Here is a 13869-nt window from a genome sequence, read left to right on the forward strand (position 1 = left end):
TTTATTCTAAATTGCGAAACACGAACAGTAGTTGTTCTGTTCACTACTACAATCACACAACCACACATTATTTCTCTACATTGCAGTTAAATTAACTTAATAGAAATAAACTCGATCTTGCTCTTCTCTTATGACTATTACACTTATTACCAAACAAATGCAACAAATTTCTTAATGCTACTTAATACGTACTGTGTACTTATTTATCCACTTTATAAAATTATTTAATTCCTTATTAATTCACTCCTCCTCATACCACGATCGCTACAAAACTTACACTATCATTTCTTTTTTTTTTCTCTTCGCTATTTTAGCTTTCACCATTGCCAATATCATATACATACATTTTCCTTAGTTCCGCAATTAAATTGGTTATCATTGGCCAGCTTCCATTACATCATAATTTTCCCCTACTTTATTTCCAACCAATAGGAAGTTTGGTATTGAAAAATTAACTTGATCCAAATAAAGTAAAACTATTATGTATCGATACTTCGAAGCATCAGTTTCATATCCAATACAGATATAAGTGAGTAAAACATAAAATTCTGAATGAACAATAAGAAATTAAGGGGCTTGTCTCGTCAGGGGTGTGTTTGTATCCGCGAGGCATCGCTTGCTGGTGCTTCTAGCACGGTATTACCTCTACTAGCACAGCTGTGGACAACTATGATATATAACATTAGATGACCATCTTTTTATTTCCAATTGTTATTCATCTAAAATCAATTGTAAATACATCTTAGATAATACTGGTTTAAGAGTTCCCCAGTATCATAGTCGACTTACATCTACTTTCTGTACAATCAAGAGAAAAAAAATATTATTTTTAGATTAATTAGCAATTATAATAGATTAGACCCAATAGTAACAAGCTTAACCAATTAGTAAATTATTTTAGTAGCACTTGCAGTCAACTCAATTAACTGTGTATCTTTGTTTGTTGCCATTCTAAATTTACTATTATTCTAAATTCACTAATTTTCTGTATTTTTGAATTAATTAATTTTTTGTTTTTAATATGTTTTGTTGTGTGTCCTTTGTATGTGGTGTCTTTTGTGTATTGTGTTTGTTTTTTTGTACCGTGCACACCCCTGTAATCTCTCAGAGTGTTGGCGTGCATGTCACAATTTATAAATAAATAAATAAATAATTAAAATAAATATGAAGATAAAGGTAGCACAAGTCCCAAGAATCTGTACCGGATGTTTCATACCTAAATATCATTCTGAAAACATGAATTTTAGAAATTTTCACACTACTAAAATTTAAGTTTTTTAAAAAAAATATTGAAACTGAACATCACATCTGCCCTCAATGTAAGTTGAATAAGGCTAGTAAAGGCAAAAACATACATGAAACTCTCAAAACACTGACAAACTACACAACGAAGAATGTCAAAATAAAACGTGATGTTGTTAATTTTTTTGAGCAAGATGATGTGAGTAGACTGGAACCTGGCAAAAAGGACTGCAGAACAAGATTCAAAGTGAAGAAACAAAAAAGGATATTGACTGGCAGTTTGTTAAGCCTCCACAAAAAGTTTGAGGTTGAATATGGGTAAAACGTACCATACTCTACATTTTGTTCTTTTCGGCCTTTTTGGGTTCTAAGGGCCAATATAAAGTATCGCAAAACATGCCTTAGTGAAAAACACGAAAATATTGAGCTAATTATGAAAAAACTTAAAGATCTGAAAGTAATAGATACCAATGATAGTGATAGTTTGGTAAAGGCTATGTTGTCCACCAGCTGAAGGGAAAAGAACAAAGGACAGTTGTCTTGAAAGAAAATGTGAATTATGTAAAAAAAATCAAATACAAATCAACACATTTGAAAATAAAGAGATAGAAATTGACCAGTGGAAGAGGAAGATAGAAACAATAAATATAAAAAGAAAAGAAGGTAACAAAAGTAGTGGAGACACAAAAAAAACTATAAAAGATGTAGTTGAAATAGGTACTGTTGAATATGATTCCTACATTTATGAACCATATTTTTAAAATTGTTCATCAGTACAGGACAATTTTTGAAATGAAACAAAAGCTTCAAAGGAATGATGTTTTGTTGCACATTGACTTTAGTGAAAATTATGTGTACGTAAATATGCACAAGAAATACAAAGTGTGCATTTCGGCGGGTCGCATCAGCAAATCACTTTACACACTGGTGTGGCCTACATCAAGCCACATGATCAACCAATTGAAGTCTTCCCTTTCTGTACTCTTTCTGAGAGTTTGAAACATGATGCTGCGGCTACTGGGGCTCATGTTGAAAAGATTTTGAAATATTTAAAAGAACAAAAAATTGAATTGACTCAATAGGTACCGCAACAGACATTTGTTCTTTTTTATGAAAGAGTTCTTGAAAACGTTCTGCTCAAATAGTTTCAGTTGGAATTACTCTGAGTGGCCTTGATGGAGTAGGTGGTTCTCTCAAGAGGACTGCTGACACGCTTATTTCCGAGGGAAGAGACCTAGCAACTTTGCAGAGTCTCTTTTCGGCTTTGAAAGAAAATACTCAAATCAACTTGTTTTCCGTGTCACCTGAAGAAATTGAAGAAATTGAAAAGATTGTCAAATCAGGCTTGAAAGCTTTTGAAGGCACAATGATGTGCCACCAAGTAAGTTTGGGAAAAATGGCCAATAAATTAAATATGCGTCAACTAAGTTGCTTCAAATGCTCAGCAGAAGCAAAATGTATCCCATATCACCTGGGAGTCTATAGCGCTGAGCCTTCAAACAGAAGCAACAGTATCCTTTTTATAATCTAGTACTCCAAATCTAATTCCTTTCAATTATTTAAAAATGATGCATTTTTATAATTTAAGGAAAAAATAAGAAGAAAAAAACTATCTAATAGATTACCTATACTACAAAATTTTTAGAATGTTTTTACATCATCTTTAATTGATGAGTAAAAGTCTTCAATAAAACTATTTAAATTAAACTTTACACTATTTAATAACAAAAATTAAGGTTTACAAAAGTAACATTGCATTTGAGATTACTTGCGGCATCTGTTGTAACTTCGTTCATGGACTGAACTTTTGAGTTATTAATCAGAACAGTCACACCGCAATGTTGTAAACTTGACATTTTTATTCAAATATGTAGAAGTGGAATATTTCCTATTGCACAGTTTACCTTAACATAATTTTAGCTGCTTCCATGAGAAAACAAGTTTTGCGCTACAAAGATGTTTACAACACTTCATCTTCAGAATCTGAAGAAGAAACTGAAAATAAATCAGGAAGAGAAAATTTTCTTGTACAAAATGATATTGCAAATGGAGACTGGGTAGTGGTCATCTATGACGATATTTGGTTTACCGGTAAGATGTTTTTCATCAAGTTCAATTAACAAGTTACTTTACCAAAAATTACTCATTGCATTCAGCTCGTTTTCATTACATGTCCCCACTCCAGAAATTTACGTTTAAATCAAAGTTGTTACTATCACTGGGCTAATTAAGATTTTTTTCTTTTTTACAGTAATTGTTGAAAAGAAAAAATGGCTGCAACGTTGAAATCAGTTTCATGCACAGGAGTAAGGGTGGGAACACTTTGCACTGGCCTTCAATGCCAGACATCCAAAAAGTCGCAAAATTCATGAGCCTCCTCATCCTATTTCAAGTCGTCAATTCAAACTAATAGTCCGAGATCCGGCTGCAGGATTAGTGAATTCATTGGTTTTTTGCTGAAAACCAAATTTTTATGTATATTTATGATTAGGAGAATATATATTTACCAGGTTGCCTATCAAAATTTGGCCGCCAGTATTTTTAATTAAATTATTTTTAATTGATGTTTGGGAAAAAATTTTGTTCATTTGTTTTTTAAATAAAATAACGTCTACATCACTGCAATTTATATGAAGATTCAAAAAAATCACGGTTGCTGTTGCGCACTTGGCTGCACCTCTTCGCAGTCAGGTGTAAACAGGTATGATTTCGATACATTTATACGTTCATAACGTTTATTTATTAATCATATATCAAATTAAAGCTAATTTTTTTCTATTTATTATCATATATGGTTGCTTAATTAAATCCACCCGCAAATAAGGGTTGCTGGCTGTTAAACATTATAAATATTTAAGGTAGAGTGAAAGAAAGTTAGCGCGTAACATCTGAGGGCGTACCGGTGCTAAGATTGGATTATTGGTGGAAATCAATGGGCGCCACCACGTAAGTGGGCACGTGGACCCGGCTGGAAAACTCTAACTCAGGGCGTTACGTGGCCCGTGTGCGGCGAGATATTAGCCCTCCTGACTCTTAACGCAACACCTGTCCCTAACTAAGCCCGCTCTCAGCGTCGGGCACGCTCCTAATTACCGCAGTGGGCTCTCAGGGCGTCCCACACGCCGCTGACCAGGTTAGGGACCCACGTGGCCCCCCGAACACAAAACACGTGACTCAATTGGTTTTTATTACTCACGGTACACGCCCTTACACAATCCTCCGTTGATACAGCTATAAAACGCCCGAGGCACGAATCGAATAAGGTGAGGAGGGCTACCACGCATGTGGTCGCCTCACGCCGTTACTTAATACACAGATGATAGAAAACTCCGGAGAGTAAATAAATATTAATTAAGCAGTCTCTCCGACCGAGAGAGGCCCCGAGGATAAAGAAGAAAAATGATTTTTTGAATAAATTACTTAACAGAACTAGGTACTTCTCGGTGAAACAACGGTGATGTCCTCGGGGTGTCTGCAGAGACGTCCGCTCTCGGCCGGCTGTAGAAGGAGACTAGGCTGAGACCAAAGCTTGCGGAAGGCAACATGGCGCCCTTCGCGCCGAACACAATTACCGTTACAACTTAGCTATGGCGTGCCCAAGGTTACTATTGAAAGATAGATAAATCCTTTTACAAAAATTAGTACATTACATCCATGCCCAGACCGTCTGTAATAATTACTTATATGATAGAAAATGGTTTAAATGAAGTTGCATGCTAGTTCCTCCGCCCTCCGCTAGGGAGCGTCCTTGTCCGTGCTTGCACTTATTAAATAACAAAACATCATGAATTAGTTAAATAAAAGAACTCACATGAATGGCTGTCGTAACACTATTTTGGGGGCGAAAAGAAAAGGATTACAATATTTATTAATACCAATGTGCCGGAAATTAGGCATTTCGTCACCTTTTTTTAATTTTTCCTACAATTTTAAAATTTTTTGGGGTTTCTTATTTTTTAAATTTATCTGGTTGTTAATGGGGGTGATTTACTTTTTGTTAGGCCGGTGTACGCCACGGATTTAAACTTTGTTGCAGTGGACCGAAGCCCCTTCCCAGGAGGCCAATCTGATATTTTGCTGTCTAATGTGGACATGGTCAGCCCGGTTGAAATTTCTCTCGCCTGCAGTCACGTCCCGAGGTTGTAATTTTAATTCCCTGCATGACCGAAACTGCATAGAGTAGCTCCTGGGCTGCAAGCTGCTACCTTGTAGAGACCTGCTGAGAATAGCATGTCTCGTCACGAAGCAGTCTCCAGTGGAGCTGCGTTCCCAACGGAGTGGCATTTTCTGTGCCCCCCTTCCTCTCTCTCCACATCACTTTAGTTCTGAGAAATACAGGAGCAGTGACCTGACATGAACTTAGCCAAGAGACCTAAAGAGACCTCCGCGAAACCTAGCGGCAGAAAAAAGCAACTTCACCCATGGTGGCCAGCGAGCCGAGACTACGCTCATGACACCTGGTGGCAAGTCAGCTCACCACGTCAAGTAGTTCCCCCTTACGCCGCTAGAAAGCAGCGTCGCGGTGCCATAAGGCACTATGCTTTCTTCTCCCGACCTGTAGAAGTCGATTGTTCGTTGCTTTCGTTTCGGTCCGGTAGAGAGCGTGCATGTCGTGTTCTTGTCACGCCCGCCTCGGACTCCTTCAGAAATCTTCGGCTTAGAACCGAACCTTCCCCCCTCCTCCCTAGGGCTTTAGCGCCTGTTTTAATTAGAAGCCTCGTCCGCCCTCGGGGACTCAGTCCTCTGATCGTGGCTACTGAAGACTTCTTCTCGACGTCCTCTGCGCTAGGAGGCTTTTCGCGGGAACGGCGATTTTCGGTTGCACTAAAGATGTAGTCAGTTGCTTAAGGGATGTGATCCCATTTGTACAGTAGCCAGGCAGAGGTAGTTTTAGAAAAGTCATGCGTAGTTAAATTTTTTTTAATTTATATTTAATTATAAAAATTCTGGTTTCCTTCGCGCATCTGCGAGTTTTCGGTGCGCATCATCCTGATGTCGGCGCGAGACACCTCGCGAGCCCGGTTTCCACACCCTGTTTGGTGAGTAATACGTTTTTTTTCCCCCCAAATTCCCGTTGTTGGCTTTCGCGCCAACTGTGTAGGACTGTCTGGACGCAGGTCTAATTCGTTTTGAATTTGGGCTGTGTTTCAGACAGGGTCGAAGTGACGGAGGAGAGAAATTGCTCCCCGCATGATCTTCGGGACCTCCAGCTGATCCCCCCCCCCCCTTGTTAGAAGAGTTTGGCCGGCAGTCCGAGGTCATCCTGGAAAGACCCGGGTGATATGAGATATATATATATTTTTTCACTTAAATAGAAGGAACTAAAACAAAGATACCAGCGAGCAGTGTTTTAAGGACGTCATCCTCAAGAATCTGTAAAATCGAGGAAACTCATAAATATATGTAATTGTTGGGACATTCAAATTTGGTGCAATTTTTAAATTTTTGATTATGTATTAATTTTTTGTTAAGGTGTAATATGTATTATTTTAAATAATCCTGGGGCGCCCCCTTTTAACTTTGTTAATTACTAAGATTTTTATTGTCAGGTTTGAATAATACGAACACAAAATTCCTTAATAATAAACCAGGGAACCTATAGACCAAGCTACTTGTGTAGTGTTAATTTATTTATGATATACCTTCTTCCCTTAAAAGATCCACCAGCTCCCCAGTTGCTTGTGTCAGGGAGATCCAAATTATCTTGTTCTCCACCTCGTGCCACCTCTGGTCAATAACTAAATTTTTCTTATTTTTCTTACCCAGCAAGTTTCCAAGGCTCTTTTTAATCAATTTAAAATAATTTAATTTTGAGGCACGAGGGGCGTTACACCAATTAGGGGTGCGGCGCACTGCAGCTAAGTGCTCTCTTGCCGGGCTAGCAACACACACACACACGCACGCAAGCGGGAGGTTTGAACAGATGGTGGTGTTTGGGGCGGTGGCATATCGGGCTCAAAGGGGGCCGCAGGCCCGGACGACGTCACATCATTTGTCAGACGAGGATAGCGATTGCCGGCTGTGCGACATTTTTAAGCCATTACGCATGCGTCGAATGTTAGTGTTCTCAATCACCAGGGAGTAGTTGAATCTTCCTGCAAAGTAAATGTATGTGTTGAAAGACAATTTTCATCAAAAAGACAGTGACATATTTTTTTTTGTAAAGATATAACGCATAGTCAACAGAGAAAGTCGGTATTTATTTCTCCACATTATACTGCTGAATGATTATATTGTTTGTTTGAAAAAGGTTCAAAAAGGTCCGAATACCTGATAAATTTTACCTGTCTAAGAAATGTAATATATTAGAAATTAGTAGATTGTACTACGTTACCGTGTTTTTCCATAAAAATAAACATTAATATTTTTTTAAATTTATTATTTTTATTTTTTCATTATTTTTTTCAAAGATTAATCAATTAATTTTTTTAAATTATTAATTTTTTCAAATTATGCATTAGGTAATTTTTTAAGTTATTAATATTAAATAATTAAAAAAAACATTACATTTTGACGTGACGTCTAATAAATCGATGAACGCCGGCTGCACACACGAAAAAGTGTCCCACTACGGATGTGTTCTGTTTGCTCATTGTACGCATGCGTGGCATCTCTCTTCCACTCGATTGGAACAACCATCGATTTGACTTTTCAATCATATTTTCGTCGTTTGAATTATTAATATTATGTAATTTAACGATCGTCCACCGATTTTCAGCACAATCGGTACGGTTATTTAAAAGTAATATTGAAAATTCAAATACGTTTTGAACCAACAATGGTGTTTTACAGTTACACATAATAATTCAAATTACACCCGGGATCTTTTGCACAATGTTTTAAAAAATATTGTAACACATTATAAATAAGTTTGGTGTATTTAGGATGCGTATTTGTTATAAAATTGTGTTAATATTATACCCTTATTGTGAACAAAGTTTTTATAAATATATATAACATTTGAAACTACATTATCTTTTTATGGCCTCGTGGGCGTGTGGTTAGCGTACCTAACCCATAAACTAAAAATTGTCGGTTCGAAACCCGGCAGCTGCGAAAAATTTTTTGTACTTGTAAAAATAAATATGGCGCACGCAACAAGTAATAAATATATTTGAATTAATGAATGCAATTAAAAGTAAATTTATTAATTTATTTGCACATTTAATTTCACTCCTTTGTATCCATACAAAAGTGATAATTCAATAAAAATGATTCAATTTTATTCATAAAAGTATGCATAGGTAGATTTTATCATGCAAAAGATTGAAAAGTTAAAAAAAAACTCTTCCTCAAAGAATATAATATTTTTAATGCCTAAATGGTTTGGTTGCAAAAACCTATTATGGCTCAGTCACAGGCCGAATATGATATTTCCTTTTCTTCTGGATCAATCATTTCATCAATGTTTTGTTATGACGTTGTCACGTTAAACTATCGTCCGTAAACCGACTTTACAGACAACCAATTTTTTTTAAATCATTAATTTTAAAAAAAAATTTACTAATTGTATTTTGAAAAAAGGGCATTAATTAATTTTTTAAATTAATAATTATTAAAAAAATGTATTAATTTATTTTGTTAAATCATTAATTTTTTTGAAAAATGCAGTAATTTATTTTTATAGTAAGAGATTAAAAAACAATCATTTTTAACAAAAAAAAACTCCAAGTTAGCACTGTGTCATTTATTTTGTAACTATAACCTATATTATTCTTAAGTTCTATTGAAATTTCACTTACGGTTTGTGTTTTGCAAAACTCTTCAAATTCTTCTTTATCTTTTTGCTTTAGAACTGTAATTTTTTTTTAGACACTCTGTATGATATCCAAAATCATTAGTAGATTCAATTGTAAATAAAGTGTCATGATATTTATATTTTTTTTACGATAAAACAATAACATTAGCGGCACTTTTTGAATGATGCATTATTAAAGTCGAGTACTTTGATTTTTTCGTTACACTGAAAACACGACTTCATTTTTTCAATTTTATTTTACGTTAATTAATTTAATAATTTTTAGATGAACAAATAGAACAATTAAGTAAATATAAAACGTTGTGCATTACGAACTCCAAAACAGCATTGTTTTTATGAAGGAATAAAAATGCCGCAGCTGTTAAGTTGAGAACACTAACATTCGACGCATGCGCAATGGCTTAAAAGCGTCGCACAGCCAGCAATTGCTATCCTCGTCTGACAAATGATGTTACGCGCTAACTTTCTTTCACTCTACCTTAAATATTTATGATGTTTAACAGCCAGCAACCCTTATTTGCGGGTGGATTTAATTAAGCAACCATATATGATAATAAATAGAAAAAAATTAGCTTTAATTTGATATATGTTTAATAAATGTATCGAAATCATACCTGTTTACACCTGACTGCGAAGAGGTGCGGCCAAGTGCGCAACGGCAACCGTGATTTTTTTGAATCTTCATATAAATTGCCGTGATGTAGACGTTATTTTATTAAAAAACAAGTGAACAAAATTTTTTCCCAAACATCAATTAAAAATAATTTAATTAAAAATACTGGCGGCCAAATTTTGATAGGCAACCTGGTAAATATATATTCTCCTAATTATAAATACATATAAATTTGGTTTTCAGCAAAAAACCGATGAACGCACTAATCCTGCAGCCGGATCTTGGACTATAAATACTGATGAGTACAAAAGAATTGTTCAGACATTTAAGAATGCACTGTAATACTATGTATTTTCCAGAAAGATTTTCTTTTCCTATTAAAGTGTATTCTAAATGGTTTTAATTGGTTTTTTTTTATTCTTAATCACTACCAAAATTTTATTTTGTTAAATAATACCACACAGTCTTTCTCTTCTTTTTACACATTTAAAATTATTTTCTTTACATGGTAACTTTTTTGAGGATGACCCATCTAACTTTAATGATGTAATGTAACTCAAATTGTAACTTCCGTGGAAGCGAACGTAACCTCTACAAAGAGTGTACTAGTGTTTAGTTTGTTATAGTCCATTTATAAAAAAATAATAATAATATTTCTTTGGTTTAATTTTTTTTTTATTGTACAGAAATTCCACTTAATTTCAGAATGGCCCAAAATAAAAATTGTGATTAAACATAAATAATGATTGTATTAACAGATCAAATAAAAAAATTAATTTTTTTTTTTTTTTTTACTTCCACACATTGTTGTTTTCAATATTTCTATGTTCTGGATCTTTCAATGTACTGAACAAAAACAGCAAGCATCATGTACCACAGGATCAATCGTACAGGATGATGACAACAGGATCAAGGTATAAACTTGAATATGTGATACGGAATAATTACCATTTATAACACAAAAACCAAAGAGGGGGAAAAAATTCAAACGTTTTATTGTTTATCTGCTAAGCTAATACTATCTCATATAAACAAAAATCATAAAGATCTGAAAACATGTTTAGACCATTGGTTAATCTGGTGTGGAATGGCCTGAATGCCTAAAAAATTTTGAACTAAAACTGCTTAAACAGTTGAACACTAAATTGATATTGCAGGCTACCACTTGTAATTTGCAATTCCAAATATTTTGATACCATTTGCAATATAACTTCTATGCTTAATTTTTTTAGCTTGACATGGCATGGGAGTTGGCTTTGGCTGCTTGTTTAAGTCAACACATGTGAACTGCTGTGGTAATCGTGGTAGTTGTAGTCACACAAGTGATGAAATAAGTTATTTCCTCGCGACGCTTACAGAATACATACTGTTAGTAAATATGTGGTTGCAACAAGGTATAGACGGTCTGTGAGATATGATTTATACCTTGAAATAGAAAAAAATTGAGATAAAATGTTCAAAATGATAAAAAAAAATAGTGCGTGGAGTCCCTCAGCGCGGAAGAAGTGAAACTTCGTAATGTGGAAATGAAAATAGGAAGGGGTAGAAATTGATTTTTTGTGAAATCATATTGTTTCTTTAAGACAAACTTTATTAACATTGCTTACAATGCATAGCAAGAATATCACGCGCATGTGCTTGGGATCTACAGACTCACTCTCTTTCTCTCTCCTACTTTCTACCTTTGTGTATCTTTCTTTCTCTCTCCCTATTGTGTTGGAATATTGGACGCTACTCGTTGCTAACGCTTGCGCATGCGTTCGAGTGCCCTGCATTCACTCTCGCTCTGCCTCTTTCTATTCCCCCTCCCCAGGAGCGTTGAACGTTTAACGCAACAGTGCTTTCATACCCCCTCCATGGTAGCGTTAAACGTTTAACGCTACCTTGTTGGAAGTCACATTAGAAGTTTCACTTCAATTATAGCAAAAATATGGAAAACTGGTCCTAATGGAGGCAATGGGCACTAAACTTCAATACCTTGTGGATGCAGTAGTAGTGGCTGATGACATAGTGGTACTGAGTTCATTTATCATTGGCGCGCTACTCGATCTCTTCAAACTTGCAGGAGAATCAACATCCATTTCAGCAACAACAGTTTCCAAAAAAAAAACTTTCAAGCATTCGTGAATGCACACTTTGTGAAGTCACCCGGTTCCATTACAAATACCTATACGTGGCTAGTGATAATTCGAAATTAAACTAAAAGGTCTATTTCTTTCCTAACTGTGTAATCACTCATTCGTGCAAAAGAAAATAAAATTTTTTTCCACATCCCGAAGCCATAAAGTTACAAGCAAACCTACATGACACACGAGCTGATCTGAAGCCGTTATAAATCACCACAAACATACAAACATCTCTTTAAGTGGCGACTATTACTTAAACCCAACAACCGCTGCATAAGTTATGGTAAATATTCATACATTCCATAATAACAAATCTTTATTGACATTCCACCGATCACCATTATCGTTCGGTTCAAAGACTATGACTATATAAGAGAAGACCGGTAAGTCAATGCTTGTACCCAAATTAAAACGTGCGACTTTACTGCCATCTACTGGATGTCCAAACAATCTCTGAAACGCGAGCGCATTCTAGCGGCACCTAACTGAACTAGCTGCAACTACGGCCTGGCGGGACTTTTAAAAATACGGCGGTAAATTTGAATGTATGAATTAATTTTAATATAATTTTAATGCTGTTAATACTATTTATTGCCAGTGTTGTTCTATAACCATTTTAATAACAACTTTAAAAATTAACTGTACAAGAAAAATGGTGAAATACATGGTATAATAAAGGAATCTGTACAGTGGAATACATTACATTTTGTGTACCAATATTTTCTCTGCCAATTATTAAAGACGTTCTACAACTTCTCAGCCTTGAAATAGATTTAACAGCATTAAAATATAAATGAAAATGAATATTTTGTGGAGATTAATAAACCAGTCAAGCCCTGAAAGTGAAGCAGCTAGAAATACTAATTAAATTAAATATTAGCTGAGATGATTGTACACATACATAACATTTATTGGTGTGTCCAGTGATGTGAAATGTATAATGGAGTTTTTTTTCCCAATAAGAGTAATGGGCCCAGTGGCATTAACTGCTCTGAATTTAAATTCTGTGATGTAGCGATGCATTACCAGAACTGATACAGAACACAAAATCATTTGCGTTAATTCACATTGCAGTAGCACCACTTCCACAGCAGTTTTCACAAATGTGCTCCTCAAATGAATGCAGTAGGTCAGTGCTGGAGATTGGCAGATGCATTGAGATAAAGGTGTGGCTCACAGCTAATAGGAAGCAGCTAACAACACTGCCACCAGAGCTCCATTTGATAATGTTAAAATGTAAAATTGATTTATACCAGGGGCGTAACCAGGGAGGGGGGTTATATTTCCAGGAATAGGTCAGTTCTGCCGAAACCCAACCATAGTTATTCCCTTTTTTTTTTGCATTGTCGAGCTTCGAGCATGATTCACGATTTTAGTGGACGTGGATAGATTAAAATACCTTTAATTAATTTCTTACTTCATCACTTAAAACAAAATTTTTTATTAAAAAATTAGTAGTATTTTTATCATTACAATATTTAAAGTTAAGTACCGAAAAATGCTCAAATAGCACTATTTTACACCTTAAAATACAAATTTTTCCGGGGGAGGACCCCCGGACCACCGCTTTAATAGGGGGGGAGGAGACCAAGCTTCTTAACCCCCCCCCCATACAAAAATGCTGGCTTCACTACTGATTTATACTGTCGCGGGGGGGGGGGGGGGTCGATCGGTCGGCTTTACGGTGGATTGTTAGAGGGCACCACCACGTGGTACGGCACGTGGACTCTGTGAGACTCCTAACTCAGGGCGTGACGTCGCCCATGTGAGACGTGATATCCCCCCTTGAAAACATCTAGCACTAATTCCTGCCCGCTCTCAGCGTCGGGCACGCTATCACCTACGCAGTGGGTTCTCAAGCGTCCCACACGCCGTCACTCTCCACGTGGTCACACAGATTGAAAATAAAAGAATAATACATTAAATTCGCACGTCTGATTTATTCCGCTAATTCCGCTCACACCCGTACACGGTTGAAACAGTATAAAAATACCCGCGGCACGAATCGGTCTATAGGTGAAGCGCCACCACGTGGTCACATATGGAATTACGTTGTACAAGATAAAAGACCGAGACTGGTCGTAAATTAATTAATAAAACAGTCTCCCGACCAAGAGCTGCTCCGAGGA

At 35.9% G+C, this 13869-nt stretch overlaps 1 protein-coding gene across 1 annotated transcript in view; it reads right to left on the bottom strand.

Moving 5' to 3' along the window:
* The window catches only part of LOC134540678 (P2R1A-PPP2R2A-interacting phosphatase regulator 1), a 33549-nt gene extending 21426 nt beyond the window's left edge, over window positions 1–12123 (bottom strand). The window contains exon 1 of the mRNA XM_063383551.1: window positions 11592–12123. Coding sequence (XP_063239621.1) covers window positions 11592–11695 — 104 coding nt within the window. The 5' untranslated portion in view covers window positions 11696–12123. The remainder of the gene's footprint in view (window positions 1–11591) is intronic.
* Between the last annotated feature and the right edge of the window lie 1746 nt (window positions 12124–13869).

This window comes from Bacillus rossius, chromosome 17, assembly GCF_032445375.1.
Source record: "Bacillus rossius redtenbacheri isolate Brsri chromosome 17, Brsri_v3, whole genome shotgun sequence".
Lineage (NCBI taxonomy): Eukaryota > Metazoa > Arthropoda > Insecta > Phasmatodea > Bacillidae > Bacillus > Bacillus rossius.